Raw genomic sequence first — 23,596 nt, forward strand, 5'->3', positions numbered from 1 at the left:
TTCTCTGACCTTAAAACCTAAGAAAGGTTACCTTCTTGGTTTTAATACATGGTTAATATTTTTTATTTTTTATTTGCTACTAGACTACAAACTGTAATTACAATAATCTCTCCAGGCCAAATTGTTTTTTTTTTTCTAAAATAATTATTTTACACACACACACACACACACACACACACACACACACACACACACTGTCACTATCTTCAGACACAGCAGAAGAGGGCATGAGATCTCATTACAGATGGTTGTGAGCCACCATGTGGTTGCTGGGAATTGAACTCAGGACCTCGGGAAGAGCAGTCAGTGCTCTTAACCACCGAGCCATCTCTCCAGCCTTAAGGCATTATTCTTTTAACATTTACATTCTGAGTACTTCATGTGAGCTAAGCACTGGAGACGTGGTGGAGTTCAGTTATTTATGTTCATGTTAGAAGATGGCTGATGTGCCTCAGGAAGCTAAATGCTTGACTTGAAAAGTATGGTGGCAGGTGTTTGTGATCCCAGCACTTGGGTTATGGCAATGGGAGGATAGCAAGTTTCAGGCCAATGCTGGCCTGGGCGATGCAATGAGACCAGAAGTGGGGAAGGAAGTAGGGGAAAGGGACTCTAGCCTATTAGGTACTAATTGCATTTTAATTATGCCCCGAACCCACTAAAGTAACACTTGGGGATATATGAGGTTAATGGATTTTAGCTCTTCACAAGGGGCAATGCCTGCTGAAATCATGTTCTTTCTAATTATGATTCTATATAAATTCTTCCCCCAGACTCCCATCAAGTTGCTCTAATTCTATGACTCTGCTTTCCATTTTTATTTATCATTATAAGGATTATTACCCATTTAAAATGTCATTTGGTTTTCTGAGGATGTCAGAATTTTAGAACTCAAGTTTCTTGGTCTTTAGGATTGAGGGACAGTTTTAGAAGGGTAGGGGGATGGCTCTTTTACCTGGATATTTTCCCTTCAAGATGAGGAAGCCCCCCCCCCCTTTTTTTTTTTTGGATAATTCTCCATACTTTTCCAAAACATTCTAAATGACTCTAGTTTTCTGGAATGCCCAAATCTGAACAGTTGTGACTCTGAGGGACCTGGATATTCTCTTCCTTGTACCTCCCAAATCCCCAAGGACGTGTTTTCCTGGACAGCATCAGGGCCAGGAGACAGCATGGCTGGGAAAGAGGATAAGTAGTGCAGCGTTTGTTTCCTTTGCACTGTTTCCTAGCCTATTACGAGTGTGCAATGAGGAAGTGATGGGGCACAAGGGTTTGAGGAAGCACATCCAGACCCTGCAGAGCTACAGTGGGACCAGGAGAAGAAGCTTTGGAGTGGTGGGTCCAGGTTGTAGCTATCAGGAGAAACCCTAGCTTTCCTTCCCTGGATATATTCATTGGGATCTAATTGGTCAGAATTTGTTAGTGATTGTAAAAGCAGCATCTGAGGGGTGGGGGGTAGTAGAGCAGTCCAGGGTTAGGGGCCCTATGTGCAAATTTAGGAACAAATACTAGCTGTGGACGCTGATTGTTTGTTGTTGTTTTTCATGAAGCTTTGGCTTCTCAGTATGTCTCTTGTACCTGTGCTAGGGCTGGTGCCTGACATGACTGACATTCTACACAACCACCGGGAACTGGACACATGCACACATGCAACATTTGCTTTTTGAAAATGAACTATGTCTGCATGTTTTGTTTGTTTTCCTCCTTTGAGACAGGGTCTCGAACTCAGTCTCTTTGCATCTGCTTCCCAAGTGTTAGAATTACAGGTGTGTGTCACTACGTTGATTTGCTGTGAGACACTGTGGTGTTTTAACAAGTATTTTTTTTAAGATTTATTTATTTATTATACATGAATACACTGTAGCTGTCTTCAGACACACCAGAAGAGGGCATCAGATCCCATTACAGATGGTTGTGAGCCACCATGTGGTTGCTGGGAATTGAACTCAGGACCTTTAGAAGAGCAGTCAGTACTCTGAATCATCTCTCCAGCCCAGGAAATTGAATCTTGTATGGAATGTAAAGACTTTATGAGTTAACTGAATTTTACAGAATGAAGTGTTTTGGCCATTTTAGGTTATTACGTTGTGTTTCTGGTCCCTCAGTTACCCGCACTTCATTTTACACATAGCACACAGAGTGGGACATGGAGGTTTCTGTCCTCCAGGAAGGCTGGGCTTTGAGGTGTGTGCGAAGTGAGGAGGGAGCCTAGGAGCCGCTTGTGAGTGAAGCTGTGGAAACCTGAAAGAATTCTTAGGAAGAAAAGGGGTTTTATTGTTCTCACCTTCTCTTCTCATGTGGGATGTCCTTTGGACTTTTATTTTCTAGGTACTGGGGCATCCTGCATCTATCCCTTACTTGGAGCAACCTTAAATGGCTGGTATTTCCTGGCCACAGAAGTGGACGACATGTGCTTCAATTATGCCAAGAAAAATGTAGAGCAGAATAACCTGTCTGATCTCATCAAAGGTTGGTTCCTCTACATAAATAGCCCATTAAGCTGTGTTTGTTAAAGGTTCTTTACTATAACGTGCACTATTATTGTCTTCTGTGGGGTTTTGTTTATTTGAGACAAGAGTCTCTGCAGCTCTGGCTGCTCTGGAACTCACTTTCTAGGCCAGGCTGACAATGAACTCATAGTGATCCGCTGCCTCTGGTCCTGGATGCTGGAATTACAGACGAGTGCCACCACACCTGGCTTGTTATCTTTTGCTGAAGTGTGTAGACTTCAAACTTTAAATAATCTAATGTAATGATTTTGATTCCAGAATCAAGGGAAGGAATATAATAAAGTTGATCCTTATTATTTCTCTATCGTGATTTTGTGGATTTGTCTTTTGCTTTGGTTACTGTTCTATTGCTGTTGTAAGACACCGACCAAGCCAGCTTATGGAAGAAAGCTGTGTAGTTTCAGAAGGTTCATGACCATCATGGTGGCAGGCAGGCAGGCAGGCAGGCAGGCAGGCAGGCAGGCAGGCATGGTGCTGGAGCAGCATTTTGAGAAAACACCCACAGTGGTTGTTTTGAAACCTCAAAGCCCGCCCTCAGTGACCTTCGTCCTCCAACAAGACCACACCTCCTAATACTTTCAAGGGGAGAATGACATTTTTTTTTTTTTAAGATTTATTTATTTACTTAATGTATATAAGGACACTGTAGCTGTCTTCAGACACACCCAACCCCATTACAGATGGTTGTGAGCTACTATGTGGTTGCTGGGAATTGAACTCAGGACCTCTGGAAGAGCAGTCGGTGCTCTTAACCGCTGAGCCATCTCTCCAGCCCGAGAATGACATTCTTATTCAAAATATCACACCTAATTTAGTTCCATAATTTTTTTGGGGGGGTGGGTAGTTTTTAAAAATTAGTTATGTTGAGGCTAAAAAGATGGTTCAGGGGTTAAGAATACTTACTACTTGAAGCATTCACATGGTGGTTCACAGTGGTCTGTAACTCTTTAATTCCTGGAGATCCAATACCTCTGGCTTCTTGGGGCAATAGACATGCATATGATACACATCTGTATACACAAAGGACTTTCCCACATAAGTTAAAAACAAATACTAAGGCATGTACTACCATATCCAGCTATGAAATCATTTTAATCATATTATTTTTCTATATATTCTTAAGTGGTTTTGGTATATATTTTAAAGGTTTATTTATTTTATGTGAGTACACTGTTGCTCTCTTCAGTCACACCAGAAGAGGGCATCAGATCCCATTACAGATGGTTGTGAGCCACCATGTGGTTGCTGGGAATTGAACTCAGAACCTCTTGCAAGAGCAGTCAGTGCTCTTAATCGCTGAGCCATCTCTCTAGTCCCAGACATTTCTTTTCAATGCAGCTTTTCTCTCAAATCTATGCCGTGTAGTATAGATTGCCCTGAGACCTGGGATCTTTATACATAAATCAACTGCTGGGTCCTTTGCTGCAATTAGATAGAGGTCAGTGGCAGACAAGGAAGGCTCAGGCTGCTGTTGGGCAACTTTTGTTTCCCTCCCAAGTTGGGCAGCAGTAAGGGAAGAAGTAGCTGGTAGGAGCAGCAGCAGGTATGTCCTCTAATGTCCCTCTGCATGCTATATGTGAAAACCTGTGGTCTTCAGCTGGCTTTTAGAAGTCCTTAGTCCATCCTCACCAGCCATTGTGACAAGTTATAGCCCAGTGGTCTGATAGCCTGACGACTTGACAGCTGTCCAGAACTTACAGACCAGGGCTTGCATTTGCATCATTATGTAACCCAGAGTTACATAAGAAAGTCTCAGGCACAGGGGGTCATGAGCATTAAGATTTTAAGAAGCTCTGGCCTACATTTCATCAAGGATGGTGACAACACAGTATATGTCTGACATAAACTGTTTCAATAGCCCTGCCTATGGCTATGCCTGCAGAGCTGAGGCAACTACTAATAGTTGTAATTTTCTTACTGCATCTGTGGAACACAGTTCTGGCAAGTCCTCAAAGTAGCTATGGAGAGTCCTGTAGCTGGCACTTGAGTTACAGTACCTCATTTCCTGCCCTCTTTGGTTGTTGGCTGGGAAATGAACATCAGGTATACTTTCTGTATAAATTTAAGGTAGGTCTAGTGACACCTGGGAGACTGAGGTGTGAGGATCTATAATTTACAGTTCACCTGGTCTATCAATGGAGTTCAAGATCAGTTTGTGCACTTAGTGAGACCCCGCCTCAAAATGAAAAGGGCTGGGGATTTAGTTCCTTGGTAGAGCACTTGCCTTGTATTTGTGAGGTACAACCTGAAGTACTACAAACAAAAGCAGTTAGAAATCATGATGACTTATGAGCACTAATAACGAGTTTAAGCCATGCTTTAACAGTATAAAGCGCTTCCTGCTCATTATGCTAACAAGGGATGGGTCCCTTTCCTCTCCATTCAGTCATGAGCTCTGTCTAAACTTTAGAATCAGTTTGTTAGTAGCTAAAATTTGGAAGTGGTTTTATGTCTGGTCTTATATTTTGTTTTTTTTTTTTCTCTCTTTCCTCATCAGTTCCTTTGTGTTAGGCTGGGCACACAGCTGCAACAGCGTGTGCTCACAGGTTAGAGAAAGGCTTATAGAAGTGGTCCTCTCTCCACCAGAGGGGTGGGCTAGTCCTTCCTCCGCTTTGTGTTTCCAGTTGAGGTTGACAGTGTTGTAGTCTGCCTTCATGTGTTTTCTTTCTAGTGCTAGTTCATTGAGTGCATTTTTATGCTGTTTCTTAGGGACCTTGCTACTTCAAACGACCCTAGACAATGCTGAGTCTTGTATTTCTATGCATAATGGAGACAGTACATTTCACTTAGATGAGTTACAGTGAGTCAGCAGAATATATGTTTTTGATTTTTAAATTAAAACATTGTGTATGTATTGGTATTTAACCTGTATGTATGTCTGTGCCACATGTGTACCTATTGTTCAAAGAGGCCAGAAGACTGGGTCAGGTTTCCTAAAACTGGGGTTACAGACAGTAGTGCTCTGCCAATGTTCTTAACCACTGAGCTATTTTTCTAGGGTCCCCCCCTCCCTTTTTTGAACACAGGGTTTCACTCTGTAGCCTTAGCTAGCCTGTAAATCTCAGTGTGGACCAGCTAGTTTCAAACTCATAGAGATCTGCCTTGATTAAAGGCTTGTACCACTACACTACACCTGACCAACAATGTATGTTAAATCAATTCTCTTTAAGGAAAACACACCACAGATGAGGTTATGTATCTAAGAGGCTTGCAGAAACTCTACTTGTCCTGTGCTTCCCATAGGAATTTGTCTTCGCTAGTTCAGTGTTCATGGCAACTTCATAGACCATAGCTACCATGAATAATGAAGAATAGGTATTGATAACGTAACTTAGTCATTAATTTTTGTGTATGAGTGGGTGCACATGTGCATGTGCCTTTGGAAGCCTTCAGAAGTCTTCATCAGAGTGTTCTTCAATCACTTTCTACATTATTATTTTAAGTAGTTTCTGCGTGAGTGTTATCTCTGCCAGTGTGTCTCTTTGCACCCCTGTGTATAGGCACTGCCTGCAGAGGCCAAAAGAAGGTATTTAGTCAGCTCCCCTGGGACTGAAGTTATGGTGGTTGTTAGCTGTCGTGTGACTGGAATAGAAACCAGGTTCTCTGGAACAGCAGTTAATTCTCTTAACCATTAAGCCACATCTCCAGCCCCTTCACTGTGTTTTTGAGGCAGGGTCTTACACTGAACCTGGAGCTCAATGACTCAGCGAGATTGCCTGGCCAGCCAGCCTCAGGGGGATCCTTTCTTTTCTGTCTTTGTAGTATTGAGGTTACACTCGTGTGCTATCATGCCCAGTTTTTATGTGAGTGTTAGGGCTCAAACTCAAGTCCTTAATGTTTATATGTCAAGCACTTTACTGAATGAGTCATTGCCCAATTCCTGGGCGCTAATTTTTTGGGGGACAGGCACTTTTTTATTTTTAAAAAATTTTATATATATATATGTGTGTGTGTGTGTATGTGTATGTATGTAGGTAGGTATGTATATGTATAGTTAGCTAGCTGAGTGTGGTGGCATACTCCTTTAATCCCAGCACTAGGGCTGAGAGACAAGCAGATCTCTGCAAATTTGAGGCTAACTGCTTTACAGAGTGAGACTGTCTGGGGGAAAAAAAAATAGGGTCTTAGTCTGTGATCCAGACTGGCCTTGAGTTCTATCCTGCTTCTGTCTACAAGTGCTCAGATTATAGCCATGTGCCACCACTACCTGCTAAATTATAATATTTTAATTTTAGTGTGTAGATATTTGCTAGAACTAGTCCAGCTTTCCCTCGTAATCATTTTATGACCATCCTATGTTCACAGTTTTTCATTTTTTAAAGATTTATTTTATGTGAATGAATATTTTCCTGCATATATGTCTGTGCACCACACAGCTACCTGAGGCCTTCAGATGTCAGAGGGAGGTATTGGCTCTTTTAGAACTGGAGTTTCAGGCAGTTGTGAACACCATGTAGGTGCAGTGAACCGAGAAGGGTCCTGGGAGAGCTCCCCCAGTCCTTGTTATTGATTTTTAAAATAGAATTAGTTTAGTTTTTAGTAGAATGAACAAAAATTTATTGCAGAAAAGTTAGAACTCAAGAGTAGGAGGAATTTAGGAGAGAAACCTCTTGTTTTATTTTATTTATTTTTCTTTTTTCTATTTTTCAGAGCTGGGGACCGAACCCAGGGCCTTGTGTTTGCTAGGCAAGCGCTCTACCACTGAGCTAAATCCCCAACCCCACCTCTTGTTTTATTAAGCTGAGTTTTACTACGTCTCTTCAGAAAGAATGAACACTTTTCCTAGTAGTGTTAACACGTGTTGTTAAGAGGACCGTCAATAAGGTTAAAGCATCAGGTTTAACTCTCCATTCCTGTGGTTCTGCCTCTCACGGGAGTAGAGTGAAGGTATTTTATATGCAGGCTTGCTGTCATCTTCCTTCTTGGCTGGGTATTGTTTCGTGCACTTACTTTAAGACATTACAAATCAGTAGTAACTAACAGTCCTCGGTTTCTCCCCAGTGGTGAAAGTGCCGCAGAAGACACTTCTGATGGATGCGCTTAAGGAAGAGTCTGAGATAGTCTATGACTTCTGTATGTGCAACCCTCCCTTTTTTGCCAACCAATTGGAAGCCAAGGTAAAGTACCTTTAAAGTTAACCAAATACTTAGCTAGCTTCACCTCACTGCAGAGATAAGAGCAGAAGGCGGTTTTTCTTTAGAGTCTGTATAATTTAAATTGCTGTTGGTTTGAGGCATTTATGAACCCATGGACTTCCCATAGCTGAGAAGTCCAATTAATAAGGCTTAAGGAGCAGTTTGGTCAAGGAATTCACACTATCATAAACGCCAAGGCTTTTGTTTCTAATTTCCTCTTGACTCTAGCCTGGCTCTCTGCTATTTCTTCTTACTCTTACAACTTTTTTTTCTTCTTTTTTTGAGATAAGATTTCTCTGTGTATCCCTGGTTGTCCTGGATCTCACTCTGTAGATCAGGCTGGCCTAGAACTCAGAGATCTGCCTGCCTCTGCCTCTGCTTTCTGAGTACTGGGGTCAAAGGTCTGTGCTACCATTTTTAAACTTTAAATTTATGATTTATGTGTACGAGTGTTTTGTCTGCGTGGGTGTTTGTGCACCACAGGTATGCTCAGAGCCTTCAGGGCCTAGCCCTAGGTCTCATGGTTGTGAGCCTCCACGTGGGTGCTGGACTGGAACCCAGGTCCTTTGGAAGGGCGGCCTGTGTTCTTAACCACTGAGGCATCTCTCCAGTCCCTAAAGTTTGAACTTTTACAATCGAACTGAGCTTATCAGTCTAGGGACAAAAATTGCTATTTTTTTGTCATTTGGTAGTAGATTAATGGCTGAACGTTGAAAATGTATTTGCCTTTAGACATTGAACAAAATCTACTGGATAGAATAAACTGTTGTATGGAGAACTGTAATTCCCAGTACATGGGAGGCTGAGGCAGGATTGCAAGTCCTCGACTAGTTTGAATTTAGTAAGTTTAAACCTGTCTGAAGCAATTGAGTGAGAGCCTGTCTCAAAATTTAAAAGAGAGGGCTAGGAATATATCTCAGTGGTAGAGTGTTTGCCTAGTATGTGAGAGGCCCTAGCTTCAAACCTTAGCACTGTAACACCCAAAACATAATATATTTAAAAATTCAGTGTGGGGACCAGAAGTGACTCAGCAGTCAAGACACTGGCTGCTCTTGCAGAGGGTTTGGGCTCAGTTCCCAGCACCCACATGGCAGCTCACAACCTATTTATCACATCAGCTCCAGGGGCTCCAGCACCCGCGTCTGGCCCCTGGGCACCAGTGGTACACACGCATGAGTGCAAATACTTATACACATAACAAGTTGGTTTTTTTTTTTTTTTTTTTTTTTTTTAGAAAATTATTGCTTTTTTTAGACAAGGTCTTATAATTCAGGCTGCTGGAATTCACAGACTTCTTTTCAAACACTATGATTATGCCATCATGCCCAGACCAAAATAAATAAATCTTCAAAATAAAAGTTTGGTTTTTTTTTTGTTTTTTGTTTTTTTTTTTGACAAAGTCAGGAATATTTGCAGTAATTTATTATAAATACTAATATTCTTGATTAGAAAATAAAGTGAAGTACAATTTAAATAATTAAAAAGTTAGCTTTTGTGTAAATTTATGAAAAAATAACCATGTTCTACAATAACATTTGTTAAAAGTGTTGTTTGCCTAAATTCAAAATATATAGATAGGGCTTTGGCTTCCCAAACTTGGGGTCACAGTACTGAGAGCAGCAGGTGCTCTCACCTGCCGAGCAGCTTTTCAAGCTCCCTAAATATCTTCTCGTCTTGCTGTCTTTTTAAATTTGAGGTAGGTGTTCTAAGTTGCTTGCCTGGCATGCCAGAGTTTTCTACATCGACTGCTGCTTATGCTTCAGCCCAGTGTGAGGTTCCCCGGCACTCGTTGGCATCTGTAACTTTGGTGCTACCCCAGTGAGTGTGGAGCGGTGTTCCCTGACGGCTGGCTGTGAGCATCTTCCTTGTGCTCAGTGGCCCTTTGCCATCTGCCCTGGAACGATTTCATTTATTACTTTGCCTCACCTGTCCCCTGGGTAAGGGTCCAGTCAGCCCCTTATAGTTCTACACTGAGCTATTAGCAGCCCTGGGACCTTGCACATTCTAGGCAAGCCCTGTGCTAGTTACCCTCCACTTTGCCAATTTTTAAATTGGGTTACTTTTCTTCCTGTTAAGTTTTAAGGACTCCCCACCCCTATCCCCAACAGGGTTTCTCTGTATCCCTGGCTGTCCTGGAGCTCTCTGTGACCAGGCTGGCCTCAAACTCAGAGATCCTCTTTCCTCTACCTCTCAAGTGCTGGGATCAAAGGCATGTATGTACAGCCACTGACTGGTTTTTTGTTTTTTTTGTTTTTTTGTTTTTTTTTTTTTGTTGTTGTTGTTTTTTTCGGAGCTGGGGACCTAACCCAGGGCCTTGTGCTTGCTAGGCAAGCGCTCTACCACTGAGCTAAATCCCCAACCCCTCCACTGACTGTTTTAAGGACTCTCTGTATTCAGATCCTAGACCTGAGTCCCTTTAATTATAATGATTTGCAAACATTTTCTCATCCTGTGGTTTGTCTTCAGTTTTCCATGTTATCCTTTATAGTGAAACTGTTTTTAGTTTTTATAAAATAAAACTTATCTATTTTGTGTTATTCTTATGCTTTTTGATGTTACATCTAAGAAACCATGGGCTAATCCAAGTTAATGAAAATTTACTTTTATGTTTTCTTCTTGGGAGTTTTATAGATTAAGCTTTTAGATTTAGGTCATTGATGCATTTGAGTTAACTTTTTTCATATGAAGTGAAGTAAGGATGGATTAAATACTTAAATATAAGAAAGAAAACCATAAAAGTATTAGAAGAAAACATAAGTAAATATTTATTTAATCTTTGGGTAGATTTCCTGGCCATGGTATCAAGACAGAAAGCATAAAGGAAAAGCAACAGATTGGGCTATATAAAAGGTAAATGTTTTTATATTTAATCCCCAGGGCCTTGCGCATGCTAGGCAAGTGCTTTATCACCAAACTACAGCCCCCACTGGCTGTGTGTTCTTTTAAATCCTCAGTGTAGCACAATAATAAGTAGATTACATTCAAAGATGGTGGCTTTTGTTGTTGTTGTTCAGGGTGTAAACTCTCGGAATTCTCGAAGACCTCCACCTAGTTCTGTAAATACAGGAGGCATCACAGAGATCATGGCAGAGGGAGGTGAACTAGAATTTGTCAAAAGGATCATCCATGACAGTTTACAACTTAAAAAAAGATTAAGGTAAGTAGGAATTTTGTCTCATATGATCCTAAAGAAGTGATATCACTTTAAGGGAAAAAAAATCACTGAAATTGAAAAATAAGTAGATGACATCCACGAGACTGCCCAGAGAAAGGGAGAAAGATCCCAGACGAGCATATTGCTCCCATTATGTGGCCTGTGATGGAACGAAATCGACTCAAATGCGGTTTTTGATTAGAAAACAGATGGGCTCGAATCTGTACTGTGAACCAGAATGCATTGTGGCCTAGTCCTTGAAGCAGTTGAGGTTCTTGGACTTGGTTTCCTGAACAGTGGCAGACGAGAAGACATTGAGCTGTCTGGAGCTCCAGGAAGGGAAACGTTGCCAGCCATCTCGGAGATGGGCTAGGGCTAATTATTTTGGACAACACCCCTGTCATTAAAGTGTTAGATTCTCATGGGACAGCGTGTCTCTTGTAACTTTTCCACTCTGCGCATGTTATTAATATGATAGATAGTATGGTAATTAAAATATAAAGTGCTCAACCCTAGGATTGAGTTTTGTGAAATAAAGTGCTTATTTTTGTGTATCATAAAAGCATAATAAAATTTATTCTCCAGTAATTTGAGAAGATTTATATCTGGAAGAGGGCGTGTTGTAGAGAATGAGCTCAGGGCCTCGTGCACATGGCCCACACTGAGTTATATCACATCCTCACATTAGCCCCCCCCCCTTTTTATGTGTAGGTATATTTTGCCTGCATATGTATGTATGTGTAACAAATGAGTGTCTGGTCCCTGAGGAGGACAGAGGAGATTGTTGGATCCCTTGGAGTAGAGTTACAAATGCTTGTGAACTCATGTGGGTGCTGGGAATCGAACCCTGGTTCTCTGGAAGAGAAGTTGCTATTCCCAAACACTGTCCCATCAGATTAACAAGTTTTAAAGTCTGTACTTGAGTAGTGTTAAGAAGCTGGCCTCAAATTTACAGAGATCTGATTGCTCTTCCTTATCAGTATTGGGGGTAGAGTCATACACCACCATGTCTGGCCCCGTGTTGACTTTTGGGAGAGTGGAGACGGGGCCAACCAGGAAAATGGGGGAGACTGGAGATGGTTCTATTAGGCTACAGTTCAGTGGGTAGGAGCTGTTACTTTTTAGGAGTTCTTTAATACACATTTAACTCCACAGACTTTCATATGAACTACAAAAAAAAAAAAAAAAAGTTTTAGGCAGTGGCTTGTGTCCTCATGAGTCTGGCATTTCTGAGTTAGTGCTGAGGTTTACTGCCTGCCTGCTCAGGGAGTTTCTTTTTAAAACTGTCTTTGAGTTTTAAAAGAAGTTTAAAGGAACATTCTAAGAAATAGAAACTATTTAGTATATTCTAGGTTTGCTCACATCTGGTTCTACTGTGGCTCCAAAGGTGAATAAGAGGTGTAAAATAGGCTGAGAAGAGCCGTTGGCCTCTGGATAGTTGCCATTTGGGGAAATGCTACCACTTCCAGTCGCTGTAGAAAGTGTTCAGCTCTCTGTGGTCAGGACTCAGGCAGAGTGGCCACCATCATCATGTTAAATCACTAGTGACGACTCAGAATGCTGCGAAAGGTGCGTTCTGAGGCTCTATGAAGTAAGAGATTAAAAACAAGTATCTTAGCTCATTGTGGGGTACATGCCTTGTCGTCCCAGCATTTGGAAAGCAGAGGCAAGAGGATCAGGGGTTCAAGACCGGCCTTGCTACATGAGACTCTGCCTTGAAAGAAAAATCTCTTAAGCATCTCCCCCTGTATGCATCTAAAGGATTTGTCCTTGGGTTGGTCTTAATGTGTAAAGCACTGTTCCTCCTTCAGAGGACTCAGGATCATTCCCAGCACCACCTGGTGGCTTACAACCTTCTACAACTCCAGTTTTCTGACCCCAGAAAGACAACAGGCATGCACATTGTATTCTGGCAAAACACCCATTCTTATACATCGCTTTTAAATTTTAAATGTTAGTTTTTCTTATTTCTGAAGACATATAGAAATTCAGAAGGCTAAAAGTCATGTTCAGTAATAATTTAGTTCATGCCACCATATTTTGTTCTGCAGTTGAAAGAAACTTGAAGGGTAAAGTTATACAACTTGGTTTTACTTACAAGGCAGATTTTCTGATTCTGTTTCAGTGGTCTGTACTGCAGTTGCATTTCTAAGTAGATTACAGTTTCAGAATGTAGCCATCTTGGGCTACGGGAGATTTCAGGGGGAAATGTAAAAGTTGATTTTTAGCCATGACAATTTAGAATTTATGTCAGCTTAAATGATGGGTTTTGAGATAAAGCAAATCCTTCAGATGCTCTGGTGATTGGAGGCTTTTGCTCCAGCACTCTATGTGCACTAAGCTGTTGGACTCATGGCCATTTTCACTCCAAGCCTCTATTTGTAACTTGCTTTTCTGCATTACAACTTAAATTTAAAAATTGGCTTAAATTTCTAACTAACCTTTCCTCACTGGAATGAGACAAAGTTCCTCAAATTTCTTATTGGTTTTCCATGGGTCAGTCTTTATAATAACAGTGGCAAATTGGTACTCTTTCAAATAATTGATTACAGAGCTGGGTCAAAATAAACACAAGGCTATAATATCTTGTAATATAACTGTGTAATATAAGAATGACTCCCCCAAATGACTTATATTAGAAGGACAAAAGACCTAATTCAAGCCAAATTGTGTTGTGATGAGTAAGTCCATAAACACTGAAGCTAGAAAGGTCATCATTTTGTAGTTGTCATAGTTATAAATGATCCGGGAAAAGTCAACAGTGGGAAATTTAAAAAACTGGGTATTACTGTCTGGGGATATGTAGCTCAGTGGTATGGTGTGTGTGATGTGTCTTTCGGACCCTGGGTTTGATCGGAAGCATTGAAAAACAACAAAGAGGGGTTGGGGATTTAGCTCAGCAGTAGAGCACTTGCCTAGCAAGCGCAAGGCCCTGGGTTCGGTCCCCAGCTCCGGAAAACAAACAAACAAACAAACGAAAAACAACAAAGAGCAGGGTATTTACAAAGTATCTCTCCATAGAGTACTGACTTTCAAAGAGTGGGAAAATTAAAGTGGAAAGCCACAAGGACTGCCCCACCCATGTCCTAGAAGGACATAGGAGAACCTGTGTTTCCTTCACAACAAAAACAGGTACTCCAAAACTTACTCACGTTCTGACATGAAAGTAATGGATGATCAAGGAGCAATTCCAGACTCAAGAAACTCAGGAGACATGACAGATAACTGGAGTGCAAGCCACACACGAGTGTGTAAGGGAAGATTGGGATAATTGTGGGTATGGACTATATTCCAGTTCAGGCCATAATACCATGGGAACATTATAGTTTCTCCAATTTTGATAATTACTCAGTGTTGTCACCAAAAGGAATGCTCTTTTTTGTAAATTGTACATGCCAAAATATTAGGGTTCAGGAATGTTTCATAGCTGCCTTCCGAATAGCTTAGAAGAGATACAGAACAAACACATGGGGGGCTTGTTAATAGGTAAGCCTGGGTGAAGGGTGTAGGAGAGTCATTTGTAGTAATCTTGCAACTCAACAGGCTAGAAATTATTTCAAAATAATTTTTCTTGAAACTTAGCCTCTCAGAGGAATTGTGAAAGGCTGTAATGAGTAGAGCACTAGTTCCATGATTAAAAGCTGTAATGGGTTCATAGTCTCTTGGGGAACCAGAGCTTCCTTTGTTCCTTTTTGTTCTACTTGCATTTTGATGAGTTGTCACAGAGCATCTCTTGAGATTGTAGCCAGCATTTGGTGGTGAGACAGGTTCACATGGGAAGCTAGAATCAAGGAGGGGTGGTTATATTTGTCTTTGAGGCAATCTTCACATATCAGGCCAGCTTTTGAACTCATTATTTAGTGGGTGATTACTTTGAATTTCTGATTCTCTTGCCTCTGCCTCCCAAAGGTATGCACCATTGTGTCCAGGGCTTTGTGTGTGTTAGGCAAGCATCTCCCCCCACAGGCCCCCTTTTTGAGACGGTCTCATATAGTTCAAGTATGCTTGAGACTGACTTGATTCTGATGCTACCCCTCCAGAGTGCAGCAGTTAGAGCTTTGCACTGTACCCAGCCTGTACATCTTCTTTAAATGGACTCAAAAGTACTTGGGCCAGGAAGGGATTGAGTTTAAATTCAGCTTTAATTGGTACAGGAACCATTTGCGTTATCTACGTCTACTGTTGGAAGTGTGATAGTTGTGTCTTTTGAATAATGTGTTTTATCCAGTTGTGAGATTGTATAGTTAAATGTTTTTTTATTCGGGCTAATAAAAAAATGGGTAAATTGGTAGAGTGCTTGTCTGGCATGCATGAATGTCTGGGTCCAGTCCCAGCCCACAGCACTAAACATACCTAGCATAGTGGTACATGCTTATAACCTAACACTGTGGTGAGGTAGGATGAGGCAGAGGGTTAGGAATTGAGAGTCATCCTAGACTACACAACTTACACAGAAAGTTGAAAGATAGCCTGAACTAGAGTCTCAGTCTCTCTCTCCTCACACACTTCCCTCCCTCTGTGTCTTTCTTTCATGTCTGTATGTTCTGTGAAGATTTAATTTTAACTCTTTCAAACCTGATAATTTGTCTTCTTTAATGACTTTTCTTTTTCTTTTTTAAGATTTATTTATTTATTTATGTATATGAATACACTGTAGCTGTCTTCAGACACCAGAAAGGGGGTATTAGATCTCATTAAAGATGAGTGTGAGGCATCATGTGGTTGCTGGGAATTGAACTCAGGACCTCTGGAAGAGCAGTCAGTGCTCTTAACCACTGAGCCATTGCTCCAGCCCTTAATCTAATCTTAATTATTTTTATTTTTAAATTTGCTTTGTGGATCTTGACTGCTTCATCTTCTCAACTCTCATCTCTGTTCTATCAAATCAGCAAATTCACTGGGCTATGTTTGTGTGTCCCTTCCCTGTACTGCAGCTGGAAGTACACTTGGAGCAGTAAGCTCTGACAGCCGGGGGACTTGCCTTCTATAAGTTCTTTGCTTTATTTGTACAGTCTCATCACTTTCAACAAGAGGCAGTTCCCGTGCTAACCACTCTTTTTTTTTTTTTTTTTTTTTGGAGCTGGGGACCCAACAGGGCCTTGCACTTGCTAGGCAAGTGCTCTACCACTGAGCTAAATCCCCAACCCCTAGCTAACCACTCTTATTGGCTGAAGTGCAGTCAGTCTCTCCTATCCTTTCTGTATTTCCCAGGCTACTTAGAATAATCAGAAGAAATGACCTATATTACTTTACCTTTCAACCAACTCACCTATTTTTCTCTACTCGCCTTTAGGTCTGTGTTTACTGTTAGAGCAGTTCGGAATACAAGTTCTGAAAGGATTCTATGTTTTCTTAATATGGTGCCTATGGCCTTTAGGCAAGGTCTTTAGGGTCTTTTTTTTTCTCCCGGAGCTGGGGACCCGAACCAGGGCCTTGCGCTTCCCTAGGCAAGCGCTCTACCACTGAGCTAAATCCCCAACCCTTAGATAATTTTTTATTTTGAATTTTTGCCCCTGTGTATGTATGTGTACATTATGTGTGCGGTGCCTGTGGAAGCCAGAAGAGGGAGTCAGATCCCTTGCATTGGGAGTTGTAGATGGTTCTGAGCTACTGCTCCTGGGTCCACTGCAAGACCAGCAAGTGCTCTAAACCATCTCTCTTGGCTCTACCTTTTTGTTGTTGACTAATGATTACCCTAAAACAAAACAGCCTTTCTTGTATGTAAGAGAGGTGGGACTTGTCATCTTCACTCTCTTGCCAGATATAGTAAGCATTGGAGAACTTAGCTGTTTATTTATTTATTTTTGCTGACTAGGTTTTACTGTGCAGCACTGGCTAGCCTAGTCTACATTGCGAGTTCTAGGACAGCCAGGGCAATACAGGACAAACCTTATCTCAAAAACCAAACTGAAAACAAAAAAAGGATGCGTGCCATCATATCCCACCTGTGAGTAGTTTGTTTTTTTTTTATTTGTGCACACATGTGGTACAATGGTGAGTGTGTGAAAGTCAGAGAACAGCATCACTCTTTCCACCATGGCATCCTTTTACTGAACTTAAACCTTTATTTAGGAGGCCATTTTGCCAGCCAACATAGTTTTGTAAGCTGCCTTGGGCTTATATTTGTCTAACTTGTGCAATTTTTGTTATTTGTAACTTAATTCAATATTCGTTTGCTTCTGTTCTCATGAACAATGCTTATAACTCTCTTCATTTGTCTTGCTAACTTTTCAAGGTGGTACAGCTGTATGCTGGGAAAGAAGTGCAGTCTGGCTCCACTGAAGGAAGAGCTTAGAATCCAAGGGGTAAGGCTGTGTCATTACCGTTCAGGAGTGTCCTCTTAGGATGACATTTGGGTAGAGCAGCTTTCTTTATGCCCTAAAGCTAAATGTGTTGTAAATCTTTTTTCATGCATTTATTTTTTGGTATGAATGTTTTGTCTGCAGGTGAGTGTGCACATTCAAGTCCTCTTCTGGAGTTTTATAGGTAGTAGTAATCTACCCTGTGAGGTCTGGGACCAAGCTGGGCCTCTACAAGACAGAGCAAGAACTGCTCCTCATTGCTCAGCCATCTCTCTGGCCCAATATTTGTTGTTAAGGATATTAAAAGTTACAAAGTAGTTCCTTTTTCATTTTTGAAACCTAGTACATGAAAGGGACATTACTTTGGTTGGCTCTTGTCCTTAAAAAAGTAATCAAAGACCAAGCATGGTGTGTATGCCTTTAATCCCAGCACTCAGGAAGCAGAAGCAGGTGGTTTGAGTTTGAGGCTAGCCTGATCTCCATAGCAAGTTCCAGACAAGCTAGGGCTGCATAATGAGACTGTATCTCAAAACAGCAGCAGACAAAGGCTTAGGAGTGGTGAATGCTTGTCTGGCATGCTTGAGGCCATACTGTCAATCCCGAGCCGGGCCTGGGCTGTTTATATGTGCAGTCTCAGTACCTAGGAGATAGGAGCAAGAGGGCCACAAGTTGGAGGCCAAGTCCTCTGTCAAAGAAATAAAGAAAAACTACTTAAATCATTTTACACTGACTCACTCTCCAGAAAACTGTCCTAGATGTTTATTGTTTGAATTTATCTATAAATTTTAATATTTTATGAGAGGTAAAACTTCTGTATAGAGATTATATATTGATTATCACCAGCTGTATATACCTATTTTTTGAAATAATGTCTGTTAACAAAAGAACAGGAGTTAGCGGCTAGAAGCATTAGTAGAGAGGCTTCAGTTTGAAGGTGGGTATGATATCATCTTTTGTACTGTCAGTACTCAGGAGGTTGAGGCAGGAAGATCAGGAGTTCAAGGCCATCCTTAGCTACTTGAGACCTCTTAACCCAAACAAAACTTCATGTGAGATGTTGTGTTTGCTGGTTTCAGGTTCCTAAAGTCACCTTCACGGAGTTTTGTCAGGGTCGGACGATGAGATGGGCCTTAGCTTGGAGTTTTTATGATGATGTCACAGTACCAGTAAGTAAATATTTGCTTTGGCCTTTCGAAATGCCTGTTAATGTGATAAACCTCAGTAGATCATACATAGTCTGATTCTGTGCTATTCTATTTTCCTAAAGTTTTCTCTAGATGTTTATGGTAAGTGAAAAGTATTTATAAATTAGAGTAATCCTAGTAAGTATTGGTTAAAAGTTAGTGTCTTAGGGTTGCATTATTATCAAGGCATGGTGCAGGAGCTGAGAGCTCAACATTCTTGTTTCAAAGGCAGTCAGGAGAAGACTTAAAAGGGTCTTAAAGCCCGTGCCCACAGAGACACACTCTTCCTCCAACAAGGCCATACTTTCTAATAGTGCCACCCCCTGGCCAAGCATATTCAAACCATTACATTCCACTCCCGGGCTCACATAGACTTGTTCAAACATGAGTCTATGAGACCATTCCTAGCCATAGCATAATGCAAAATACATTTAGTCCAATTTCAAAAAGTTTCCATAGTCTATAACAGTCTGAACAATGGTAAAAGTTCAAAGTCTCTTCTGAGAATTATCACAGGCAACATAGCCTGTAGGAACACCTGGCCAGTGTAGCCATTTTGGTGGACATTCTAAGGTTGTTTTTCTGCCTGGCCACTGCTGCTGCTAGCCGTCTGGAGAGTTGCCATTGTGGTTGTGATCATTCTTTGTCCTGTTCTAATTGTTTTGTTGCTGGGGCTTGAACCCAGTGTCTCTCAGCACAGTAGGCAAGTGCTGTAGCCTATACTCCTAGTTCTGTAGCTGTATCCTTTTCCTGTGTAACACTCGGGGATTCAGCTAACCTCAGTAAAAGGCTCAGGCTCATTCTTATACCATTAGAAAGTATATGTAGGTAGCATGTGCTAGACCCATGACATGGGAAGCAGAGGATGAAGAATTCTGAGTTTAAGGCCAGCCCAAAGTAGTACCAAGTAGTACCAAGGAGATTGTCTCAAAAAGAGAGCAGCTGGGTTTGTGGCTCAGTAGGTAAGATTGCTTTCTGCCTTATCAGAGTGCTAGAGTTCAGACCTTTTTTTTTTTTTTTAATTAATCTATTTATTTTATGTACATGAGTACACTGTAGCTGTCTTCAGACACAGAAGAGGGCATCAGATCCCATTACAGACAGTTGTGAGTTACCATGTAGTTGCTGGGATTTGAACTCAGGACCTCTGGAAGAGCAGTCAGTGCTCTTAACCACTGAGCCATCTCTCTAGCCCTTGGAGTTCAGATCTTTTTTTTTTTTTTTTTTTTTTGGTTCTTTTTTCAGAGCTGGGGACTGAACCCAGGGCCTTGCGCTTCCTAGGCAAGCGCTCTACCACTGAGCTAAATCCCCAACCCCTGGAGTTCAGATCTTAATCCCCACATTTGACAGCTCACAACTCCAGAAACTATAGCTCCAGGGCCTCCAGTACCTTCCTGGTCCCCGTGTGTACCTCATGAGTGTGTGCATGTGCACAGATGAACACGTGTGTATGCTCACTTGTGTACTCGAGCACACAAACACACAAAAGCCACTCTTTTTTAAGATTTATTTATTTTCTGTATGTGAGTACACTATCTGCATGAACACCTGCAGGCCAGAAGAGGGCATCAGATTCCATTATAGATGGTCGTGAGTCACCATGTGGTTACTGGGGATTGATCAGCCAGTGCTCTTAACTGTTTAGCCATCTTTCCACCCCAAAACCCCACCCCCCTTTTAAAGAAGATTTATTTCTGTTCTTTGTACTGTTGTATCTACCAAGAAAAGATTTCTGAAGCTAGAAATAATAATTATTATTATACAGCAATAATCTCAGCACTCGGAACATTAAGAGTTTTAGGCCAGCCTCGAGGACATAGTAAAATGCTTTCATGCTCGTGCTCCTCACCCTCACCCCCCTCACCACACACACATACCACACCACACCACACCACACACACCACACCACACCACACCACACCACACCACACCACACCACACCACACCACACCACACCACACCACACATATACCACACCACACCACACCACATCACACCACACCACACCACACCACACCACACACACCACACCATACCACACCACACATATACCACACCACACCACACACACCACACCACACCACACATACCACACCACACACCCACACACCACACCACACCACACCACACCACATATACCACACCACACCACACCACACCACACATACCACACCACACATATACCACACCACACCACACACACCACACCACACCACACATATACCACACCACACCACACCATGACATCACATACCACACCACACCACACCCCCTACTTGGGAAATTGTGGTAAAACAGCATGTGTCTGTTCTTTTGTATCCCAGCAAGAGTGTTCTGCTGCTTGTTGCCTGGAGACACACATTCTAACCTATGTTCAGCTACTCAGCTCTTCTTACGGTGTGTATGGGCTCCTGTAGGTCTCTATCCCAGTCTGTATAGCAGGCTTGTTTTGGGAGTGCCTTTTCCAAGGATTTGGCCATTCTTGCCCCCAGGGGTATCCAAAATGTTGTTGTCTTTGAGTTCCTGTTACTAAGGACAAAGAGGTAGGTAGACGGGTGGGAGCACCGAGTGACCATTTGCAGATACTTCAGTGTGTCTGAGAACATGAAGTCAGACTTGAAGCCAAGCAAATTCTTCCTTCACGAGTAGTTGGACTGCAGGATTGGTACTGCTCCTATAGAAGGTCCTTTGTGTGGAGGCCTAGATTTGCATCTGGATTGTACAACAGGTTGCCTAAAGGTTAGTGTTTGATTTGATCACTAAGTAAAAAGATGCCTCTGCTTTCCATAGCTCCATCCCCCTCCAAATATTATCTTATTGTTTTCTAGACTACTAGGACCTACATAGCAGGTGGTTCAAATCATTAGCAGTGCCCTAAACTGTCCCTGTACAGACACAAACAGCTGTGGGAAATTGAAGCAGCACCTGCTTCCAAGAGTGTCTGCTTAACCTGCTGCCCACGTTTTTGACACAGCTGGAAGGAACTGAAAATGGGCTCTGACAGTCCTTACAGCAGCTCAGGGACATTTTCCTTTGCCCTCTTTGATAGAGGGAGTCATCACAGATACTAGTATTAAAGGGCAAGTATCTTGTGCAAAATCAGCAAGTACACATGCATCCATCCATCCACCCATCTACCCATCCACCCATCCACCCATCCACCCATCCACCCATCCACCCATCCACCCATCCACCCATCCACCCATCTACCCATCCACCCATCCACCTATCCACTTACTTAGCAAAGGAAACTCTGAGCAGCCTTTCTCCTTTTCAGGACATCTTGTAGCCCTGCATAGTTTCCAGCCATCAAAGAATGCCACTCAATGGAGGCCTGAGATTCCTTCCATGCCACGCAGTATTTCTCCCTCTGCACCACTGCCATCGTCCATCCCTAAGCTGCTAATAACGCATTCCCCAGTGTTCCATTAGATGCACTTACACTGCTGGGTGCCTGTGTCGGCAGTTTCTGATTTCTAGTAACCCAGCAACAGTTTCTTAGCACTGGCGATCTTGATCAGCGATGGCTTTTCCCGAGGGTAGATCCAGGTTACTCGGGAGATTTTGATTTGACTTTCCTTGTGGTTCCCTTCCTTGTACTTAGTCTTTCCCTCAGTCACTGCTTCTGTGGAAAGCTCATGTGACGTTCCTTTCTTGATCCTGTTAGGGATGGGGCAGGAGGAGAATGCTGTTTCAATCCAGGAGAGGAAGGCATGGAATAGAACTGGTTAAGCATAAATATTGACCTACTCCCCATCCCCACCCTGCCATTTAGCATGGTGTGCAAGTTCCTATGGTAACTTGTGATTTCACTTATCTTAGGCCTACTGACTTGTTTCTGTTGGTGCTGAATGCTAAAAATTCTAATTCAAGTGATTCAAGTGCTTCTACTAAGCCCACGCTATTGTCTGGACTCAATTTAGCAACAAAAAGACAGTGCTAATGTTGGTAGAATTTTTGTACCACCATTTCTGACTGATGAGGACCGGGGGAAGCAGTGAAGGCTGTTCTCCATAGGATGGCTGACAAGTCCCTTTTAGAGCCCCTTTCCCCAGGTCTCTAATTCTGCAAGGTGGGGCATTAGCTCTATTTTGCCTTCAGGAAGTTAGATGTTGTGAAGGGTACGGGTAGAGGATGACACATAGTTGTAGTAAATTGTGTACTATTGATGTGAGCATTGCCCAGGAATTATAAAGTATTCACAGGGCTGGGGAGAGGGCTCAGTGCTTACAAGTGCTTGTTGTTCTCTCATAGGACGGCCTATGTGACAAACACCTGTATGTGTCATTGTTGGGAATCCCCTACCTTATTTTAGTCTCCGTGGGCACAACGCATGCATGTAGAAGCACATGCATACATGCAAGCTAAATGTAGACAAAAAAACAAAAATATTTAGAGGGGGTCATTTCCCTGAACCTGGGCTTCCCCATGTAGCTTATTAACAAGAGGCTTTTGTTGAGTAGATGGGAGAGTTCAAAATAAAAATTTCTGGGATTTGAGTATTTCCTGGCTATACTCTATAGATTTTGTTTTAAGATTTATTTTTACTTTTAATTATGTGTGTTGGGTGTTGTGTGAACATAGGGGAATGTGCTCACAAAAGCCAGAGCTGGAGATACTCAGGAGCAGGAGTCACAGGCAGCTGGAGCCTCCTAAGGTGAGGAGTTGAACTCCTCACAAAGGGGACTTCCTCCTTTCCTTTTAACTCCTGAGCTATCTCTCCAGCCCTAGTTTTGTTTTTGTTTGTTTTAAAATTGAGACATAGTTTCACTATGTAGCCTTGGCCGGCCTGGCTTTCTATGTTAACCAGACTGACCTTGCCTCCTGAGTGCTGGGATTGAAGGCGTACACCATGTTCTGTTTAGATTTTCTTTATTAGAAAATTTTTATTTATTGAGATTGGAGAGATGTCTCAGCAGTTAAAACCACTACGGTTTTTCCCAACACATGGGTTTGACTCCTAGCATCCACATGAGGTTGCTCACAACTGTCTTTATAACTCTGGTTTCTAATGATCTGACACTCTCTCTGGCCTCCAAGACACCTGCGTCCATGTGGTAACACTTAAACTCACATAGGCATATGTACAAATAAATCTTTAGTATTTATGTGTGTGTGTGTGTGTGTGTGCGCTCACGTGCATATGTATGTATATGGGGTCAGAGAAAAACTTGCTGGAGCTGGTCCTCTTCTACTAACTTGAATCCCCCTTTCCCACCCGAGTCAGGCTTGTGAAGAGGCATCTTTATTTGCTGGGTCAACTTGACAGGCCCCTTCATAGATTTTCTTTTCTTTTCTTTTTTTAAAGGATTAT

At 42.0% G+C, this 23,596-nt stretch overlaps 1 protein-coding gene across 2 annotated transcripts in view; it reads left to right on the forward strand.

Annotated features, from left to right (window-relative positions):
* Mettl16 (methyltransferase like 16) overlaps positions 1-23,596 on the forward strand; it is a 44,672-nt gene that overhangs the window by 14,064 nt on the left and 7,012 nt on the right. For both annotated transcript variants that reach the window (XM_032912313.1, XM_032912314.1), the window contains exons 4-8: positions 2,326-2,466; positions 7,509-7,624; positions 10,657-10,799; positions 17,032-17,101; positions 18,175-18,264. In XM_032912313.1, the coding sequence (XP_032768204.1) occupies positions 2,326-2,466; positions 7,509-7,624; positions 10,657-10,799; positions 17,032-17,101; positions 18,175-18,264 (560 nt within the window). The remainder of the gene's footprint in view (positions 1-2,325; positions 2,467-7,508; positions 7,625-10,656; positions 10,800-17,031; positions 17,102-18,174; positions 18,265-23,596) is intronic.

Source organism: Rattus rattus, chromosome 9, assembly GCF_011064425.1.
Source record: "Rattus rattus isolate New Zealand chromosome 9, Rrattus_CSIRO_v1, whole genome shotgun sequence".
NCBI lineage: Eukaryota > Metazoa > Chordata > Mammalia > Rodentia > Muridae > Rattus > Rattus rattus.